The 20,959-nt window shown below is 52.9% G+C and overlaps 3 protein-coding genes across 6 annotated transcripts; 1 reads left to right on the forward strand and 2 right to left on the reverse strand.

The window, feature by feature from the left end:
- The first annotated feature begins 605 nt into the window (after positions 1-605).
- On the forward strand, positions 606-3,095 carry ENDOG (endonuclease G). Of its 2 annotated transcripts, XM_084219875.1 has the most exons (4): positions 606-1,149; positions 1,616-1,725; positions 2,403-2,703; positions 2,831-3,095. In XM_084219875.1, the coding sequence occupies exons 1-3, from the start codon at positions 649-651 to the stop codon at positions 2,683-2,685; spliced, it is 894 nt and encodes a 297-aa protein (XP_084076001.1). In that variant the 5' UTR covers positions 606-648; the 3' UTR covers positions 2,686-2,703; positions 2,831-3,095. The 2 variants fall into 2 exon arrangements, with proteins under 2 accessions (XP_084076001.1, XP_084076000.1); XM_084219874.1 differs by having other exon boundaries at positions 2,403-3,095.
- Positions 3,096-3,739: 644 nt separating this feature from the next.
- LOC311161849 (putative methyltransferase C9orf114 homolog) lies at positions 3,740-8,607 on the reverse strand. 2 transcript variants are annotated; one of them, XM_084219782.1, is made up of 12 exons: positions 8,539-8,607; positions 8,384-8,426; positions 8,176-8,295; positions 7,698-7,857; positions 6,867-6,956; positions 6,722-6,771; positions 6,430-6,560; positions 5,960-6,032; positions 5,529-5,627; positions 4,840-4,942; positions 4,410-4,557; positions 3,740-4,307 (listed from the first exon to the last, which is right to left on the reverse strand). In XM_084219782.1, exons 1-12 carry the CDS (start codon positions 8,584-8,586, stop codon positions 4,233-4,235), a joined length of 1,140 nt encoding a protein of 379 aa, XP_084075908.1. In that variant the 5' UTR covers positions 8,587-8,607; the 3' UTR covers positions 3,740-4,232. The 2 variants fall into 2 exon arrangements, with proteins under 2 accessions (XP_084075908.1, XP_084075909.1); XM_084219783.1 differs by lacking the exon at positions 4,840-4,942.
- Positions 8,608-9,352: 745 nt separating this feature from the next.
- KYAT1 (kynurenine aminotransferase 1) lies at positions 9,353-19,395 on the reverse strand. Of its 2 annotated transcripts, XM_084219780.1 has the most exons (14): positions 19,285-19,395; positions 17,634-17,755; positions 15,487-15,545; positions 14,381-14,531; positions 13,953-14,102; positions 13,515-13,601; positions 13,281-13,409; positions 12,845-12,965; positions 12,145-12,221; positions 11,824-11,913; positions 11,293-11,479; positions 11,016-11,092; positions 10,770-10,856; positions 9,353-10,371 (listed from the first exon to the last, which is right to left on the reverse strand). In XM_084219780.1, exons 2-14 carry the CDS (start codon positions 17,715-17,717, stop codon positions 10,303-10,305), a joined length of 1,368 nt encoding a protein of 455 aa, XP_084075906.1. In that variant the 5' UTR covers positions 17,718-17,755; positions 19,285-19,395; the 3' UTR covers positions 9,353-10,302. The 2 variants fall into 2 exon arrangements, with proteins under 2 accessions (XP_084075906.1, XP_084075907.1); XM_084219781.1 differs by lacking the exon at positions 13,953-14,102.
- Between the last annotated feature and the right edge of the window lie 1,564 nt (positions 19,396-20,959).

Here is a 20,959-nt window from a genome sequence, read left to right on the forward strand (position 1 = left end):
AAGCTGTTTTTCCTTAGGGAATGTCAGTGACTTTAAGCTGTTTGGAGCAGTCTTCTAAAATACCCTTCCCCCAAAGAAAGGAACAGATAACACTTTTTTTTCCCACTTTATTTGTGAAGAACTGCCAGAAAATGGTGTAGTGAACATTTCATCACTCTAAAACTCCTTCTTTTATGCTTCTTTTTTCAAACACTATTTTTGCAAGGTTTCCTTTAACTAAACGGATGTCTGTGCTGACCTCTCCTGTTGGTGCGGGTCGGAGTTGGGGCCGCTCCAGGTTCCTGCTGCGGTGTCCGTAGCTGTGACAGCAGCACAGCGAGCTGCGGAGAGCCCTGGCGAGCCAGCCTGGCTCCTCCACCGCCTCCTCCTTTCCGCGATGGGTTTGCTTTGCCTTCCCCAGGAATACGCGGCACAGGTGCCACCGCTCCTGCGAGCGCTCTGGGTGCGGTGGGCGCGGTGTCCTTGTGCCCGTGTCCCTCTGTCCCCTCTCCGGGCCCGGGGCCGTTCCCCGGACAGCGGCTCCGGGATCGCGGCGCGTCCGCTGTGCGCGCTCCCCCTTAAAGCGGCGATGCCGCCGGCACCGCGCGGCCGCCGGGGGCTCGGCGCTGGCCCGTTTAAGGCGGGGCCGGTCCGCACGGTGGAGCGGCCATGCTGCGGGCCCGGTGGGTGCTGCCGCTGGCGGTGGGCGCGGGGCTGGGGGCGGCCCTCGCCCGCTGGGAGTGCCGGGAGCACCGGGAGCGGAGCGATGTGGCCGAGGGACTGCTGGGCCGCCTGCCCGTGCTGCCCGCCGTGGCGGCGGCCAGCCTGCCCGCGCCGCCGGGCTCGGGGCGCACCGAGCTGAGCAAGTACGGGCTGCCCGGGCTGGCGCAGCTGCGGAGCCGCGAGTCCTACGTGCTGTGCTACGACCCGCGGAGCCGCAGCGCGCTCTGGGTCATCGAGCAGCTCAACCGGGACACGCTCACCGGCGCTTCGGACCGCTCCGCCTGCGACTTCCAGGAGGACGACTCGGTGCACGAATATCACCGCGCCACCAACGCCGACTACCGCGGCAGCGGCTTCGACCGCGGGCACCTGGCCGCCGCCGCCAACCACAGGTGGAGCCAGAAGGCCATGCGGGACACCTTCTACCTGAGCAACATCGCCCCGCAGGTACGGCCCGAGGCTGCGGGGGAAGCCGGAGCTGCCCGCGTTCCGGGGCAGACGCCGCTCCCTGCGGGAAGCCCCCCGGGAGCGTCGCTGTGTTTGTGCCTGCAGCAGTTCAGATAGAGAGAGGCCAGAGTCACTCGGAGGTGCAGATTTCCTGCTAATTTAATAACGGATCCTGCAAATGCACCTGCCTGTGTGCCTCTCAAGCCATGAGAGAGAGACCCTGTTCAGTGCAGCTCCTGTCAGGAGCAAATTTAAACAGTTAGATGCACACTTGCCAAAAATTGCGGGCTTAGGCAAGGGGTCGTGTCCTGGGTGTGCAAACCAGGCCATCACTGCTCTGAAAGCAGAGGTGGTAGTGGAGATCTGGTATGGAAAGTGCTTGGGGCTCTGTGAGATGTGTTACAGGTGGCGTTACTCTGAACAGTGAGGAAATACCCCAGCAACTGACTACTGGTTGTGTTTCTAGAATCCTCATTTAAACCAGAATGCCTGGAATAACCTTGAGAAATACTGCAGGAGCTTGGCAAAAAACAACAGGAATGTCTACGTCTGCACAGGACCCCTCTTCCTGCCCAGGTAAACATGAGGGCTGAGCTGGACTAGCACCCAAAAGATGTATTGTGCTGGCAAAGGAAAACAGGCTGAGGGACCAGCAGGGATCTGTTAAGGGCCCTCTCAGTAAGTGAGACCAGCTGTGCACAGAGGTTCTGTGGAAAGGTACCTTCCTTGGATTAGGATTACTTTATGTATTTCCCATCCAGATGATTATTTCATGAGTCAAGTGGGATTGCTGAGATGCAGTATAACCAGCTTGTTTTTCTTGGCAGTCCTTAACAATTTAGTAGATTAGCTGATTACCAGATTGGACTGCAGACCCCTATCCCTGCAGAATAAACCTTTCAGGTTCAATGTCATGGAGTGCTTCACAACTTAAGGACATGACTTTATTTTCAAAGATCTCTGTGTAGCACCAAAGAGCAGCTGTCTCATGTTGAGATCTCTTCAGCAGCAGGAAATAGCTTGGAAAGCCTGTTAAAGAAAGCCAGCAGGGAGGGGATTTGGGAGCAGCCCCAATGCTCAGCTCACGCTCACCATGTCACATAGTCTCTGCCCCAGCCGTGTTTTACAGCCCTGTTGCAGGGGCAGAGCTGCTGCCTGCTGTGGATGGGGTTTTATTTAGGGGGTGTTGGAGGATTGAGGGGGTGGAGTGACACCAAACCAGGAGATAACTTGGGATGTTGCTGTTGGTGCAGGATGGAGGCTGATGGGAAGATGTATGTGAAGTACCAGGTGATCGGGAAGAACAACGTGGCTGTCCCCACCCATTTCTTCAAGGTGCTCATCTTGGAAAAGGAGAGTGGGGAGATTGAATTGCGCTCCTACGTGATGCCCAACAGCCCTGTGGATGATAAAATCCCCCTGGAACGGTTCCTGGTTCCTATTGAGAGCATTGAGAGAGCCTCAGGGCTCCTCTTTGTCCCAAACATCCTCAGGAGAACAAGTAACCTGAAAGCCATCACAGCTGGAAAGCAGTGAACCCTGACTAGAATGCAGGTAACCCCTGGCAAGGGACTGGCAATCCCTGCAGAATCATAGTTCCTTGTGCAGTTGTAAATATGGGAATTTAGATTCAAACCTGTGCTTCTCTCCACTGTTCCCCTTGTGTCTAACTGAAACACAGAGGCACAGCAGGTCTCCAGAGTGGTCCTGCAGGAGGCTCAGGGGCACCTGACACTGTAGTAGATTTGCCCCTAATCCACTGCTGCCTTGGAGTTGTGTGAGGCTCATTCAGACAGAAAGGGAAGTCAACTGTTGCTGTTTAACAGGGAAGGAGGGGGAGCAAGGTGGGTGTGAAGGGAGGAGAGGAGAAGTTCCTGCCTTCCTGTGGCCAAAGAACTGTACCATTGTTTTCTTTCAGAAGATGGTTTTAGCAGTAAAGCTTTGAACACCCATGGTATTGGTTGTTTCTTATCTGCTCTCACCAAAGCTCTGAATATCTCAGCAGGAGGAGGGGAGGATGGAGCCAACTTTTCCAGCTGCTTTCCTGTCTGAGCTCACTGTAGGCAGAGCTTAAGGCATCACAGAAGAGGCAGACTGTAATGAGATGATGTGTTTTAGTGCTGAGGCTCAATTGAAGCTCCAGCCCTTCCTGCTGTTGGGAAAGATGAAGCCATGAAGGGGGGCTGGGGGAAGTCAGGCTGAGGCAGGAACAGCTTCTTGGCATAAGGATAAGTTCTGACTTTGTTTCAGTCTGAAGGCCACATCGCTCCAGAAGCACTGCTTGAAATCCAGGCACACACCTGGATTTCACAGCAACTGAGGTTCCATACAGCTTTATTCCCACCCCAGATGTCCGAATTGCCGAGACCAAGTCTGCTGCCAGGCTTGTGCCAGCTGCTGGGAAGCAGCAGCCAGCCTTTGGCTGGAGCACGCAGGCAGGAGGGCACAGACTTGGGCTCTCAGCAGCAGTGAATGCCTGGCTGGGTGTTGTGGTGTGTTCACAGCGAGCCTCTGTGAGCCACCTGCACTCCCAGAGCACGCTTGCTTAAACTGCTGACGAATGAGGTGAGAGATGGGTCTTTGTGTGGCACTCCAAACACAGTTTATTGCAATGCAGAGGGTCCAGGGACAGAGACAAAATAGGGCTGAGGACACAGGGTTTTATAAGGGGGGAAAGGGGCGGATCCGAGGGTCAAGGACCAATGGGAACTGAGCACAAGTGGGCCAGAGGAGGGGCAGCAACTGGGGAACCCATGAGGGAACAGGGGCGGAGCACTGCAATAAACCAGCGCCAATAGGAGACAAGGGAGGGGAGAGCATTCTAGAGGGAGTCCATGGAAAAAAGGGCAGTTGGATTAGGTGGTACCAATTTAATCTGAGGCATTAACACCAGCCTGCAAATGCTTATGGGTGTGACCATTGTATTCAACCCCCTCTTTGACCCTGGGCCTCCACAGCTGGGCAGCGCTGCCAGCTCCAGTCACACTGTGCCTTGGTCCCTCCAGGCTCCTGGAGTGACTTGCCAAGCACCCCATGTTTGAAGAGCTGCCTCCCCAAGGGGAAGGTCAGTGGTTTCCGTTCCCTCAGCTGTCTTTGGGTGTCTTCACAGCCTCCTCAATGTGTGGTCTCAGCGCAGACAGAGAGATCAGCAGCGCTTCCTGCAGCAGAGCCAGGCCAGTCAGAGCACACCTGGGCCATGTGTCACTGCCCAGGCAGACACCCAGCACTGCCCCGTGCACACCCAGCACCATCAGCCCCACCTCTGTCCGGATGGTTCTGCTGCCTTGGCTGGGACACGTGTTCAGGTAGAAGTCAAATAAGACACTTGGGTCGGTGACCTCCAGGTTTGGGTCCACATCAACCCCAGCTTCCAAGCCCTCAAGGCCTCCAAATACAACAAGGGCATGCCTGGGGAGAGCACAAGGACAGGGTGAGAGGGCAGACTGTCTAGGTCTGCATGCAGGCTCCTGTGTGCTGCAGAAGCAGGGAGCTGTGTCTGTTGCTGATGGTGCCCACTGCAGCTGCCTCCCCACCAGAGCCACACAGCATCTGGCCCATGTGACAGTCCCTGCTACCAACTGCAGAAAAAGAGGAAAACAATTGGCCTTGTTCTGAGGTATTTCCCTGCTCTGCTGCCTGCACCAGCCTCACTGGGAGCTCTGAGTGGAGCTATGCTGGCAGCACACAAACCTGAAGGGGGGCAGAGTGACCTGGTCCACGGAGCTGCCCCGCTCTGAGGTGCCAATAGAGAGATCATAACCTTCCTTGAATGGGCACTCGGAAAAGACAGCACCTGGAAAAGAGAGTTTTGGGTTACTGCTGCCATGTCCTCACCCATGTGCCTTCTGGACAGGCTAAAACACTCCATGGTTGAGTGGTGGCAGCAGAAGTTGCTTTCAGTGCCAAAAGTGGAGACAGAATGACTCCTCTTTCCCACATAATTCCCTTGCTGCAAGAGCTTCCCACATCCTTTTCCTCAAAGCTCAAGACAGGTGCCAGGAACCACCCTCTAAGAGCTTACAGTCTCCCTACAAGGTCGAATCAACAAGAAGATACAAGAAGAATTTTCCAGGGCTCTTGAACTCAAATTTGATTGCTGGCTCTGATGTGAATGAGTGGGATGTAGTTATCATGGAAATAGAGAAGGGCATCAACTCATCTCTTGCTGTTGTGCAGCCATTTGGAGCAATGATGAGTGGAGGTTATGGGGCACAGTCCTGGAAGGTGACTGGGGTGGTTCATGCCTCATTTCAGCCCTAAAATTTGACTGCCACGTGGCTGCACGTGTAATGTGCACGTCTCCTTCAGACAAGGAGATGTCTAGGAAACAGCTGAGACTGGTGTGGACAGCCAGGCAGAGAATCACTGTGGATACTCACTCAAGCAGGAGGCCAGGCGGACACTGTAACCCCAGTACAAGCCTGAGACTGCCCGGGGGTGCTGCGAGGACACCACGGTGCCTTTCCGCACTTTGGCTTCTGAAAGAAAGCAAAGAGGTTCAACAGCCCCTGTGATCTGGTGGGATTTGACCAGCCACAGCTATCACTGTCTCTTTTTCCAGAATGTGAACAAGTATTCTGGGAATTTGGTGAGTTCTGGAAAGCCTGTGAGTGTCTGGGCTGTTTACTGCTGAGAAGAAGAGCTGATAGTTCTTTCCAGTTATTGAGGCAGGCATGGTAAGGGTGTTGTTAAATTTGTGCATGGAGTGAAGGGAACATGCAGAACTGTTGGGTACCTTCAAACCTGTCATACAGAAGGACTAAGTCCTGCAGGACTGAAGTTTACAGATGCTCCTGGAGCCATGGATTACCTGGGTTCTGGGGCTCCTTCAGGTGCACAGTGACTCGCAGACCAGGGTTCAGCTGTTTGTCAATCTGTACCTCCTGCAGTGACAGTCACCATCAGCACCAGACATTCTGGAAGGACTGGGGAAGATGGGGAAGGAAGGGAATCCTTTGAGGAAGTGGGTGTCTGTTTTGGCCTGGAGTTGGGATGAGGAGCTCTGTGTGTGGCTCAGGGGCTTGCTCATCAGAACTTTCTTTTGCTACTCAAAGGTTCAGCTACAGCAGTAAAGCAGTGATCTGTTGGAATGCATGCAGCCAGCTAGGGCTTGGGAAGCTACAAACATTACCAAGTCAGAAGGGACAAGATAGCAACAGCCTTAAACCCCCCACCAGCCCACTGCAGCCTTCAGAAACTGAGTAGTGCCCACCCTGCCTGCTGCAAATCTGCCAGGGAGACAAGGGAAGTTGTTTTGGCATCTGTGGGTAACAGACACACCTTCTTCATCCCACAGTTAACAAAAGAGCCTCTGCCTGGCTTGGTTGGCCGGTCCAGCACGACGCCCTCCCGGTACTCCGAGTCCTCGTCCATCCGCATGTGGTGGGGGCTGTCCAGGGGGTTGAGCAGCCCTAGAACAGCACAGAGCAAAGAGGTGCTGGGGGAAAGCACAGGTGTAGGTGCAGGTGTTCCCCTGCTCCTTCCCTCTCAGGGCCAGTGCCGAAGTGGGGAAAAGTCCTGGCTGTCCCACACACAGTGAGCCAGAGCTCAGAAGAGAGACAACTGCATTTACCTGCAAACTGCAGGTCCTCGTGTTTGGGAAAAAAGGATTTCCTCAAGTACCTGTCGCCAGAGAAAGGTGAAATAATAAGTTTATGGAATCTGGATCTCAATTCTAGCCCGGTTCTGACTCAAAGTATAGAGAAAAGCAAACTTACTGAGGGCACTCCAAGTACTGCAGGATCCGAGCCAGCTGCACACAAGCCTTGCCTTTCTTCCCAATTCCTTCAAAATCCCCCTCCACGCTTCTGAAAGTGAAAGCAAGCAGCTTGTTAACTAGGCATGAGGTTGGTCAGGTCTCAAGAAGACCAAGCCTTGCTTCTTAATCTGACAACAGCAGCATATCCCCCCCCTCTAACCCTTGTTAAAGGGCTGCTCCAGAGACAATCTGTTAGCAAATCATCCTTGGAACTCTCTCCAAGCCAAGTACCTTTTTCAGTTTTGTATTTTCATCTTTATGTATTAATGTGATGTGTCAGGATGTGTCAGGAAGATGTCCTGACAGATCTCCTATCCCTCCACAGCAAGGTTTAAGGGTACAGGAGAACTTGGCCTCCTGCTTTGTCAACCCCATGTTGGGATAAATGATCTGAGCTGCCATCGTTTTCCCTGGGGTATAGTGGTCCCTGTAATCCTGGCACTGGGGAGAGGTACATGCAGTTCCTTCCTGGCCTTAGCTTAATAGAAGAGTGAAGGAGGAGGAAACTGAGAGGAAATATGGAGAACAAGATGGCTCTTCCTTCAGAGTATCACAGAATATCCTGGTTGGAAGGGACAGGAGGTGGAATAAGATGATCTTTTATGAGCAGGGACACCTTCCACTATCCCAGTTTGCTCCAAGCCCCATCCATGCTGGCCTTGGACACTTCCAGGGACAGTGCAACCACAGCGTCTGTGGGAAAGCTGTGCCAGGGCCTCACCACCCTCACAGGGAGGAACTCCTTCCTGAAACCTAATCTAAGCGTGCTCTCCTTCAGTCTTTGCCTTACTTGACGTCCTCTCCGTGCTCGTCGAACACCACGATCTCATCCACGCGGAAGATGGCGCAGGCGCGGGCGATCTGTCCGGCCAGGTAGGAGCGCAGCGCCGGCGACTGCGCGTTGTTCAGGATGGAGCCGGGCAGGGCCACGCTCAGCGTGTGGGGCCGGCCTGGGGAGCAGAGACATGACAGAGCCACAGCCTGGCAGCCGGTGTGCAGCGTCACATCTGCTGCTTCAGCTGCACTCCTGCATGGTGGGGGAAAAGCAACTTCTGTTTCCTAGTTAACCACGGGTTTTCTCTTAAGAAGGATCTCTACTGCAGTGGTTGCTGCACAGTGTTTGTGCCTCTTTGGGCATGTGGACTGATCCACATCGGACCTATGAAGTAACACCTTTCCTATCGATAGCTAACACTGACTGCCTTTTAACAGCCAGGTTTTCTAGCACTTTCCACCCAGGTCTCCCCACTGGGTCACAGTGGAATCACCTCTGTCCTCCTTCTGCTCCTCCTGGGTCTGGGCTTCTTGTTCTGCCTGCTCTCGCATCCGCTGTTTCTCCAGTTTCTTCAGTAGCTTAATTTCCTTCCATTTCTTCGTCTCTGCTTTCCCTGGGACGGAGAACAGCGCCTGGCGTAAAACACCGCGCCGTGACCGCTCCGAGCGGCCCCAGCCCTGCGTGTGCCCGGCCTTCCTTACTCTCCTGCTTCCAGCGCCGCCAGTCCACTTTCCTGTCCTCAACCTACGGGGGACAGCACGCGTTACCACCGGGCTACCCTCCCAGCCGGAACCGGGGAACGCCCGGGGCTCCCCTCAGGGTCGCGGGCTGGAGCCGGGCCCCTCTCACCGCCCACCTGCGCGCCCCTGGGCCGCTTCCCCACGCCGCTCTCCGTATCCGCCATCTTCCCCGCGCTGCCGGCCGCGCCCCCGCGCTGCTGATTGGCCGGAGGGCACAGGCCCCGCCCACGGAGGGGAGGAGCCTGAAGTCACGTGGTTGGTGTTAGACCGGCCCGCGCGGCAGCGGAGCTAAGCAGGGTCGGTCGCGTTCCGCGGGAGGATGGGTGACCCCAGGCAGAGCAGGGCGCTGGGCAGAGCCCCGGGCGCTGAGGAAGATCCCAATTCCCGCGTGGGAGTGGTGTAAAATCCGCGTACTCGCGTCTGCGAGTCTTTGCACAAGCCCTGCGTGTGTTTTGGATCATACATAGATGCACCCTGCCCTTTGCAGGTTGTGTCATGGCCTAGATAAGAGCCCACGCATGTGGGGGTGTTGCAATTAATCTTCATATCAACAATTTATTGCACGGTTCTTTCTCTGTTTCAGCGACTGCGACTCTCCTCATGTTTGGTACTTATATGGGTGCAAAAGGGCTTTCAGCAGCACCCTCACCCACCCAGGCTGAGCAGGCAGGTGGGATGGGACACCAGGAAAGGCAGGGGGCTGTTTGCCTCCTCCCTCTCTCCCTCCCTCCTGCTGGCCCATGCAGACCTGCCTCCAAGGGGATTGGTATCACCAGCTGCAGCCTGATACAGAAAACCTACAGAGCTCTCCCCACCAACCTGAGTGGGACAAGTAGCCACCATCACAGGACCCAGCACAGATGAGGCAGCTCTCAAGGAGAGCTCCATCAGTCCTGCAGTCATCACAGAGACACTCTGCCATGACTGCAGTAATTCCACTTTAATAATTTAACTGTTACAAACACTCATCGCACAGTCTGTTGCACACAACTCCCAGGTGGTTGATGATGATGTTTTACACTCTTATCCAGGCTGAAATGGACTCTGATGCAAGAATTACCTCTCCAGAATTGCTCATAGTAACCCACAGCTCACTGGGTGGGAGGTTGTGGTGGCCACCAGCAGTAGGAGCAGCCAAGGTCACGGTGCCCATTCTCCCCAGCCACTGTGTGCTCTTGTCAAAGGCCAGAAAAGGTTTTGCTCTGCAGCCTGGATGATGCTGCCAAGCCCCGAGAAAGTGCCAGGAGTAATTTGGAAGGTTTGACAATAGCCAGGCTACTGGTGAAAGCCTGTTTCCTGGGGGAGACCAATTGTGTGGTCATCTTCCCCAGAGATGCACAGAAAAAAATAGTGGGAAAATAGTTTATGATGGGAAATGTCATTTCACTGGGTTTGTAATCATCAGGATCATAGGAGTCACCTTACTGATGGCTGGTGATAACTGTTTATTCCTGTGGGAACATGAGTGCCAGTGGAAATGCTGGCCTGAGTGGGGATGTGGAGCAAGACAAGCCACTCTAACCCTCCAGCACGGCCTTAAAGGTAAGTCCTGAAACACTTTTTCAGATTTTGGTGGTGAGCCCAGGAGCCATCCTCACCTTGTGTGTTGATGGACGCATCCCAGAACTGATTAACAAAGTTTTCACATGTAAGAAATGTCAAATGCTGTCAGTGCACACAAAGTCTCACTTCTTGAAATCATTTCACAGTGACTGAAAATGTCCCCCAGGCCCTGGGCCTGGAAAAACTTAACCATTTGTCTGTCAGAAAATGTTGTTGAAAGCACTGAAGTAAGAACATACCAACGTTTGTAGACAAGTGAAGAAGAAGAGCAGTTGGGGCAGATGAGGACCAAGGAGAGCCTGGTTCTCTCAGTATATTCAGGAGCTGGTTTTCTCCTGTTTCCATTTTTGCAGTATGTCACTTGCTGCCTTCAGTGTAGCTTCCTCCTAGAAAACACCACAGATTTGGTCAGTGGCTCCCAGCCAAACTCTATTCCCCCTCACTGCAGTCACTGTTGATACAAAAATCCTGTTCTCATTCTGGAGCATTGCAGGTTCAATATGAGACATGCACAGCCACTGGGCAGCCAAAGGGGCACCTAGAGAGTCCCTTCCTTGGCCAAGAAATGTGGGATGCTGATGGGACAAAGTTTAGGATGGCCTTGGCACATCTACTGCCCCCAGCTCAGCTCATGCATCTGCAGGAGTGGTTGCTCCAGCTGGGGATGCCATGGTGGGGCTCCAATGCCCAAGGCATCCTGCATTTCTTCTTGGCATTTCTCTCATTAAACCAGCCCTGATTGTTACTCCCAACCTTTCCTTCCTTAGTGCTGTCCATATCTCACCTTTGCAAAGCAGAACCGGATGAAATTGGTGTAGTTGTTCTTGTGGGCCTCGCTGTAGAAAGCGGAGAGCGGGATGGCAGCAAGGCCCTGGGCAGAGGAAACACGTGGAGCTGAGGGTGCTGCTCTGGGGCTGGCTGCAGCCTGCTGTGCCCCAGTGTGGGTGAACTCCAGGCCCCCCAGCCCTGAGCTTGGGTGGGCACAAACCCACCCAGGGTAAAGGCAGCAGGAAGGGCCAGACCCTTTTACCTTGTTCTTGACCATCCACTTTGCAAATCTGGAGTCGTAGGGCTCATCTGAGTTGGGGTCATCAGGGACATCAGATTCTGCAGGAGAAGCACAGCAGGACAGAGGCTGGGGCAGCTGCCTGGTGCTTCAGCTGAACCCCAAGCCCACATCCTTGCAGCTGGGATGAGGAACATGCAGCCCATCCCTGCTTTGATGATGGTTTATGCAGGTTCCTGTCCCTGCCAGTAGCACCACGCCCCACACCCAGCCCACCTGGGCAGGACTGCAGGTGACTCACTGAACGGGGAGATGTCTGCCACCAGGAAGTAGGTGCCCTCTGGGACGATGGGTTTCATCCCCACCCCATCCAGGCTCTGAACCAGCCAGTCTCTCTTCTGCTGCAGCTCCTTGGGCAGTTGGACAAAGTAGCTCTCTGGTTTTCCATAGAGCATGAGCTCCCTCTGGAAACCCTGAGCCACAGCCTCCTGTAAGGAGAGAGGGGCCAGTGGCCAGTGGGAAGATGGTCAGGGCTATCTTGGGAACTGAAGTTCCTGCAATTCACAGGTGATTAGGGAGCTCTCTGCCTCCAGCCCCTCTGAACCACCCCTTCAATTTGTCAGTGCAAGATAAGGAATATACCCCAGGCAGGCTGGATTCTCCCCCCTCTTCCAGACACAGAACAACTGTAGGGAGAGAGGAAAGAGCCTCTCCAGGGCAGCACAAATCACTTGTGTGTGCCTTTCAGGTCAGCTGTGGGCAAGAGGACGATCTCTTACCCCTGCTCTGAGGGCTTGGGCATTGCAGGGCTGGGTGCAGGGAGCTGCCTTACCTGGGCAATGGTGGCACAGTGGTACACGGAGTTCTGGTGCACAGTACGGAGGTGCTGCAGCAGCCTGTCAGGGCCCACAACCCAGCCCACCTGTGGCCAGGAGAGGAAGAGAAAGATTGTGAGTCTGGCTGCCTGCTCAGGCTCCCCTTTCTGTGCCTGTGCTGGTTTCATTGCACTTTCTAGACTTTCTAGAAATTTCATGGAGCACCTCTGGTACTTTCAGATCCTGAGGCTCAAAGCTGAATGTGGGCAGTGTCGCTGGTGCTGTGCTGTGGCAAAGGGACAGGGATGGGGACACGAGGTGCCACATGGGATACTCACCTTCCATCCCGTGGCACTGAAGGTCTTCCCAGCACTCCCGATGATCACCGTGCGCTCCCACATCCCTTGCAAGCTGGCTGGCAATGAAAGGAGAGAAACCCCAATGGCAGAGCTCAGCATGCTCCTTTCTGGGCTGCATTAGTGGCATGTGGGAGCTCTATGTCACCATACTCCACGGTGATCTTTAGGTTTCACACCACATCTTTCTTCTGGATGAGCCTCAAAGCACATCCCAAGCAGGCAGCCAGGTTTCTCACGAGCATCTCCTTTTAATTAAGTATTTTCACAGGCATGTACCCAGCCCCAGGGGCTCTCAGATATGCCAAGCACCATCACCCTGCATCAAGGTGATGGCATGTTACTCCAACTGGAAGAACAGGCTGAAACTGTGTTGAAATAGATTTCCTGGAACTAGAGACACTCAGAAAACTGTGGCTTCACAAATCATGGGAACAAAATCAGTTTCAGTGGAGCCAAGTGGCTTTTTGTTCTAGATCTCCCCTCTGGCTCTGAAGTCAGAGCTTCTGTTTAGGACCTGGTTTGGAGGCTGAGATTGAAGAGCAGCTTCCTCCAGTGGGGGATTCATGCCTAGTACAGCTGTGCATGCAGGCAGCTCCTGGGATTTCTAGGGGCCGCCAGTGCAATGCCCATTCCCTGCCCGGAGCAGCCCCGCCCAGCCCAACCCGACCCTGCCCCGTACCGATGCGGATGTGCCGCTTCCCGTCGTAGACCAGCCACTCGTACACCTCGTCGCTGATGCACAGCACGTCGTGCTTCACACACAGCTCTGCAATCAGCCCCAGCTCCCCGCGGCTGAACACCTGCAGCAGGCACGGAGTGCAGCAGAGGCACAGCAGGAGCATTTCTGAGCCCCTGCTTGTCCCTGCAGGTTGTGAGTGTCCTCCTGGCACCATCTCCCATGCCAGGGAGGGGCAGGAGCTGCTGCAGTGGTCTAACAGTTGTCTTTGCTGGCACAAAAGACAAGGCTTAAAACCACCAGGAGACTGAGCACAGCACGTGGTGCCCCCACAGCACCCATTCCCTTGTGGGCAAGGCAGACTGAGTCACTGCTGCCCTGCAAATGTGGCTGCAGCACCCCAGCAGCTTCCAGGGCCCAGGATGGCCAGCAGTGTTACCTTGCCCAGAGGGTTGTTGGGGGAGTTCAGGACGATGGCTTTTGTCCGTTTGCTGAATTTAGAAGCCAGTTCAGCTGGGTCCAGCTGCCAGTCTGCACTAGACATCAATTTTCCATCTTTTGGAGGATTCTAGAGAGAACACGGGAATCTTGGTTTGCTTTGCTAGCTCTGCACCTTGTTTACCACTGACCTCTTTGCTGACTGCTGTGACTGTTCCCTTCTCCACCCACTCACCGGTCTCAGAGGCACAAACACAGGTGTCCCACCAGCCATTTTCACCATTGGCTCATAGCAGTCGAAGAAGGGTTCAATGATTATCACCTGGAAGAAAGGGACATGTCAGCATCCTCCTGGTCCTGCTCAGACCTTCCCTGAGGAGTGCAGAGAGCAACAGGAGGGACAGGACATTTGAATCCCTCATTAATGTAATGGAGAACCTGCATTGCCTGTGGGGAGTGTCAGGAAGGACACCATCACTCAGGACAAAAAGAGTTATTTTGCTTTATGCAGAAATGAGACAGTGCCCTGCAGCAAATAATTTCTTCCTGTGGAAGCTCAGGTACTGCAGAATGGGGATAAAATTGGTTTTGCTTTGGAAAAGGACAATGAAAACCAGCCTGCAGGTCCCCTGGAGAAAGGCTGCCAGTGCAACAAGTCCTTATCTTGGGTTACCTCATCACCTTCATCCACTAAAGCCTGGAAGCAGCAGAACAAGGCCTGGTATGCGCCCACAGTCACCATCACATTGGTCATAGGATCCAGGTCTTGTCCAAGCAGCTTCTCAAAAAACTGGGCTAGGACCTTCACCAGAGGTGGGTGGCCCTGTGGGGTGAGAGGAGGGTGGGAACTGGGTTGCAGAAGACTCCTAAACCAAGGATGAACCCTTGGAGAGGGACTGGGAAGCCAAGAGCCCTGTGAGATTTTCCAGCCTGGCTGCTTCAAACATCCCAGTAAAGCAGGGAGTTAGTGGGAACAGTGGGCATCGATCAAGGCTGGATGTGTGTTTTGCCTCATGTTTATTGCTGCCTGGTGAGCTCTGAAGCAGCCAGGGCTGGTGGGGACAGAGGGGGTGGTGCTGGGGAGGGAGATCTGTCACTTACAAAGGCACGGGTGTACTGGTGCAGCATGTGGTTCCCCCCACTGAGGGCTCTCATCAGCGCCTCTCTCAGAAAGTCTGGCGCAGGGAAGTCAGGGAAGCCTTGGCCCAGGTTCACCTTGGAGTAGGTAGTAGCTAGTTTTACAAACTCCACCCTGGAGAGAAGGGAAACAAAAGCACTTTGAGGGTGTCTGAGCGGTGTGCTGGCACTGGGTCTGCTCACAGCATCCCTCTGGAAGGGAGTGGGGTTGGTGTCCCTCCTGCAGAGCCATCCTGCTGCCCACAGGACAGGCAGGCAGGACCCAGCACAGGTAATTTCAGACCTGCTGCAATTAAAACAAGGATGATGAACTATTGCACTGGGGGAACTGTTTTAATTCATTCTCCCCGGAAACAGCTCCTGTGGTCAGTGTGTGGTCACAGCTGACAGCCTGTGGTGTTTCAGATCACACTGGACTAAGCAGGAGGGGATTTGGAGGTTTTCAAGCTCATACCAGCTCTGCAAAATTTAGCAACTAGACATTGTAAAGGCCTCTGCAGAGGGCAACGTGTGTTGAACTTGCTTCTCATCTCAAACCAAACAAGAGCCAGCTTACTGGCAGTTTGTAGCCTGAGCCCAGACACAGCAGGGCCTTGAGAAAAGACCATTTAAATCTCTTCTTCCAAAACACAACTTTCCCAATACCACACTGTGCCTGGCAGGATGGGAATGGCATTTGCAGCAGCCCTTCCCCTGCCTCTCTGCTTGTGGTGCCCCAGGGTAAGCTTGGAGCAGGTGCCAGGCTGCAGCCAGTGTGCAGCAAACACTTGGCTCAGATTTGGGCGCCACTGGGATCATTTGGGTGGATGGGTCAGAGGGAGGGCAGTGCTTCTGCCTGCCCAGTGGTGCAAAAAACCTAATACATGCTGAAGTGAGAGCTGCAGGTACAGCACTGACTCACAGTAAAGTCTTCTGGGACAAACTTGCTCTGATGTGCTTCCTGAACACATGCAAAGCAGTTGAGGGAAACTTCTGCTCTGTGCTGTGTGGCTACTGTGGTTTCAGTTTGGTTTTAGGATGCCTAAAACCACATCTACCACCTGGGTAAACCAGATATTCGTTTAACTCACCAGATATTTTTGTCTATTCCCTCCAGCCTCCGAGCTTGCACTGGCCTTGACATTTTTGCCTGCAGAGAGTGAGAAAGAAAGTGAGTTTGAAGCTTTTAAATGAGGCCATAAAGGGGCTGTGGCCTCCCCAGGGAAGTTTTTCCCAACAGGTGTGCCCTTTAGTATTGCTTCATGGGCTGTTCCTGACTGATCTTGGATCAGTAATAACTGTTGCAGTGGTTTCTGCTTTCACTTACAAGTTTCAACAAGAATTGGGAAAATAGATGAACAAGAGAAGCTTTTGTACACTCACTGGGGAGGTGGCAATGCCTTAAACCTCTTTACCTGTTTGGATTAGTCATGGGGTCAAACTCAGCCAGGCTGTGACAGCCAGGCCAAGGACCCCAGACCTCAGGCTTTTACCTTCCATAACCTCTTCATCTTCATGGGAAGGACCTCCTTACTCTACAAGCCACGAAATACCCCCTTTTCCTGGAACAACAAACTATTTTATTCCAAGCTGCTCTATGAAGTAGCAGAAGTAGATACTCTTCTATCCTGATGAAGTGCTTGGTAAGGGGGTTTGCTCTAGATCCTATAAAATGTGCAGTTTTCTGTTTAAAGTTCATGTCAAACCCAAGCAGTAACTAGGCAAGAGAGAGCACAGCACAGAGGTCAGTGTGGTGTACAGAGACACTGAGGTACCATGCTGTGACTGGTTTGCAATTTCCATGTACATCATGGCTCAGGGGAGTGGAAAGAGACAGCAGGAAACACTGAAAGCAAAACCCTCCTTCCAGTTGGATAAGCACAGTGGGAGAAAGTTAGATGTGCTTTATGGGGAATTCATCACGAGGATGATGAAAAGCAGCAGAGACAGAATTTAGTAACTCAGCAGTGCAGGGAAAAGGCACCCAGACAGGGAAGGGGCTGGAAACTGGAGACAAAAGATGCTCAGTGCACCAGAAAGAGCCAGTGGGGGGGAAGGAGGAGGGCAGCCCTGAAGCAAGGAGTCAAGAAAGCCATTGTCACCACAGCAAACAAAATACATTTGAACTGGAACAAGGAAGGCATGTGAAAGCAGGTGAGGTGAGGGGATGTGCAGGGGTCTGTGCTCTGCCGTGCCAGGATAGTGGGGGGGATACCAGGTCAGCCTCCTCCCAACACTGAGCTGCAGCAGGACTTACCTGCTCCCCTCTGCTGTTTCCACAGCACTGCAGCAGAATTTGGGCAGTGCCCCAAGGATACTTTGTGCTGAGGTCCTTAGATTTTTATACAGCTTCAGCCCTTACCAGAGATTTTTGCAAAAACCCAGCTGAGGAGCCCTGTGTTTCAGAGGGCACCAGGTGGACTCTGCTCTTCCTCAGCTTTTCTCTTTCTGCACAAGCTGATGGCTGTTACAGTCACAAGACCTGGTGCCTGAGCTGATTTGGGTGGGAGCAGAAGGATTTATGGCTTGGGAAGTAAAAGATAGCTGGAGGTAAAATATTAACAGCTCCAATGCTGTTCTTGCAAAGTGGGGCTGCTGAAGGTCATAGGCCAGAGAATTTAACAGATGACCAAGTGTGATGGGGATCAGAGGGAAGAAGGTGCCTTAAGCCTTGAAATTCCCACTTCTGAGGAAAGGCCTTGTCTGCTTCAGGAACAGAAATAACAAATGCTTTTTTTTTTTCTTCTGATATCTCCTCCATCCCATCCTATCCCAGCCTGTGTGTGATGCAGCCATGGAGAGCAACACAGGCTCAGGACCATGCAGCCCTCAAATCTGTTTCAGCCTGTTCTGTCCCCAGACAGAAGGGGCAGTTTGCCTGGCAGCCAGTAGAGGTGGGTGCCAGTGCAGAAGACTTGGCATCCATGATCTTCCACCACTGACTCTCTGCTGTGTGTGACTGCCTTGCTCTGCATGTTGGGATCTCTGAGTGGGATGCTGATATTTCCAAGATATTTTGCAAGCCAAGAGGATCTGGTAGAGACCATCAGATGAAGCAACCCCAGAACTCCTCTATGAAGGACATCTCCTTACTTAAGAGGGTCCTTTGAACGCTCCCTGGAAATAAGCAGGTACAGAGGAAGTTGCACCCGAGTGGCTTTTCCTGATGTGCTCTGTCTGCTCTGAGCTGCCCTGGGCAGGCTGCCAGCCAGGATCAGTGCCACTGGGTATTCCATACCTCTCTGGAGCACGAGCTATGTGCAGCACTGCTGTTCCTCTCCAGCAAGAAGTGGCGCAGGGACGGTCCCGCTCTCCTGAGCATGCCACGGCTCCTGCTCTCTCACTCCTGCAGGCACACACCTGCAATTCCCAGACAAAGGACAGGGCTGAGACAATTGCTCCACAGGGTTAAAGCACACCTGTACCTGGGATCAGGCAGGCTCAGACCTAAAGCAGAGGTTGTTCTGCCACAGAGAGAAAAAGGCAAAACGAGCTGCTTTGTGTGTCATCACTGCAGTGTCCAACAGTGCTGGGGCTGTACTTTGTGCCCATGACACACAGGATCAGGATCACAAGGGCAACCATGACTTCAGCCTCCTCTCTCCCACTCCAGGCTTCCCCTGCTCTCCTCTGCACCGATGGGAGTGGTATGGACACCAGTGAGAGGGCATCCTCTGGGAATTTGGTACTCAGCATCAGCTCCCATCCAGTGTCACTGAGCCCAGGTAACTCTTGCCTCTGCCCTTCCTCCCTTCCAACACTTTCACCTTCCTGGCCCATACAGAGAAACTGGCCTCTCAGCTGCTGCAGCTCTGGTTTAGTCACAAGTTTTATTCCAATTAACAGGAATAAAACACCTTCTATCTCTAAAGTGATTTTGGAGATTATCTTTCCTTCAAGGCCCCAAACAAATTGATTTCTGTGTGTAAAATGCGGCCTGTTCCTTCACCTCAGGTTTCTTCAACTATTCTACAGCATTACTTAAACATGCAGTATTTAAGCTAAAATAAGTGAATGCTTTATTGGGTACTTGAGATAAAAGCAATGAGGCTGGAGGATGTATGCACCTTTATTATGACCAGACATGAATTAATTTACCCATCTGCCAAAAAATTAATTAAAACAGATTTGAAGCTGACCAGCCCACAGGTAAGCTCTCAATACTCCTAAGGGCACTTTCCATCTTTACATGCAGAATGAGAGTCCTCAGGGTCTGCATTTTTGTTATTTCTAAAAAAAGTGTAAAGCAGCTGCCAGCTGAGGCCAGTGGGGTTTCACATCTGTTCATCAAGTGGGAAAAAACCAGCACAATTTATGGAAAAATTTGAGGCCAGAGCATTGCTTATGACTGTGAAATCTCCACCTTGTGCTTGCATGACACTGAGATGTGAGGGGACACTGCTTTGGGGTGCAAAGCAAAGGTGTCCTGGAATGAGGAGACCTGCCCTGCCTGGGACAGATCAAAGTGTGGCAGTAAAAAAGGCTTTATCAGATAGCAGCAAACTACAGATTTGTGTAAGAGCTGTGCACTGGACTGAGGACAGCACCCGGGAGCAGCCGGCCGGAACCGCTGACTCTGGAAGGGTGAACTGGGCTGAGCAGAGGATTTGGGAGGTGACCACCGGGAAGGTCACCTCGGGGACTGGTCACTCACCACTCCAGCCCGCGGGTCGCAGCCGTCTCCTCCATCCCGGTGCTCCTCGATCCCCCCCTTGGCAGCTCGGGGGTGCACCCGGGAGGCTTTGGGGACACGGCTGTGCCTGGATGTGCCCCAGGAGGAGCGCGGGACCAGGGCGAGTGCAGGGCGAGGGCAGCAGCAGCGCCAGCAGGAGCTGACACTGAGGGACAAAGCAGCTGCCAGAGGGACAGCGGGGACAAAAGCAACTTACATCGAGCTGGGCCGCGCTGCTTTAGGCTGCAAAGGCTGGCAGAGCCGCCCGGGCTGCCCTGGCACACATTCTACCTTCTCCTCCGCCCGAAAGGCTTCATCTGCGGCTGGGACTTCCTGGGAGGAGCCGCTGAGGCCGTAGGAAGGCGGGAGTGGAGCTGCAGCCCTGGCGGGGACCAGCGCTCTGAGGGCTCTGAGGGGTTCGGCTGCCTGGGGAAACACCCCAGCTTGTGTTCAGGTGGAAGCTCAGGCTGGCACAACCATAGCGGCATATTTTTGGTGGTTTGGCTGTAAATACTTCAGCGTGGCAATGGCAGGGAATTTCCCTTTGAGTGAAGCCTTCGGTCATTTTGAAAAATTAATTTCTAAGTCAAAACCCTCTCAAAAATTTCGTCCTGCAGGCTTAATATTGTTCGAGAAGGGAAGGGATAAGTGTAAGGTCCTCCTGCCACGATCCTGCGGCATTGCCCGGCCCTGGGCTGTGGGTGGCCAGGCAGGGATTGCAGGAGCCGAGCTCTGTCAGTGCTTGAGAGCTGACAGCTGCTGCAGTTGGGTATTGAGAGAAAACTGCCCTCTGTTCCCTCTTCCTTTAGTGACGAGGCTTGACCTGCACCTATGAGTCAGGTCCTGTAAGTCTCCTGAATAATTTCTGTCGCCCTTTCACAGCAGGAAAAAATGAGCCATGGGGAAAGGAAGCGGCTGCATCCGCTGTGCCAAAGGTTCCCAGTCCCAACGCGACACCCCTCAGGCATCCCTGAGGTGATTAAACAGGAGGGAATGTCTGCAGGGAGAGGAAAACTTTGTTTTCTACATTTCTGTTTAAATCAAACACTGAAACAAACACTAAATCAAACACTGAAACAAACGGAAGGAAAATTTGTTTCTGTAGAATGTTCACGTCAGATCTGGAGCCTTCGAATGGCTCAGTGGCATTTTTTCCTCTGCTTTGTCCTGTCCTCCACCAGCCTTGTACCTTTCCTGGTTGTTGTTTACCCCTGAGCTGGACATGTTTGACTAGACATATTAGAAAAAAGCCAATTTGGCAGAAAAGCAGCCAATTTTCTGTCAAGTCCATGAGTTGAACTGGTTCACGGTGGATGTGAGGGCAAAAGGTCCTGCAAGGAAAAAGAGATGTGGGCAGGGAGGAGTAGGGAGAAAAAGGGATGGACACAAGCCCCGACCTTCTCTGTGAGGATTTGGACATTATATTGGTCGAACAGTATAATGAAATGTTGCCTTAATGCCCAATTGAAGTTCAGCAGAAATTTCTGAATGAGGTCAGTGATGTAAAGGACACATCTGACCTTGTACTTTTTACTATAAAACTCAAGGAAAGTTACAACCTTCGTTTTCTTCAGGTAATTTTAATTTAACAAATGAATTGGGACATGTACAATTCTTAACTAGCGTTGAGTTAAAAAAAAAAATACCGATTGCACTGGGCTGATAAGAGTTTACAACCCTATGTCCTGGCACTGGGATCCCAGCTCCTCTGCTATAGGTCCTGTGTCTGTGGCTACAGGAAGTTGCTAAGACTTATAATATTCCTAGAAAGCCACAGATGCACTTTATTGTTATACACATCACTGGTGTAGACAAGTTAAAATTGGCTGCACTTAACCACTCAGTACCGCCTGCTGTACACTATTAAAATTACAACTAATGCCTTTGAACCA

Source organism: Fringilla coelebs, assembly GCF_963513975.1.
Source record: "Fringilla coelebs genome assembly, chromosome: 21".
Classification (NCBI taxonomy): domain Eukaryota; kingdom Metazoa; phylum Chordata; class Aves; order Passeriformes; family Fringillidae; genus Fringilla; species Fringilla coelebs.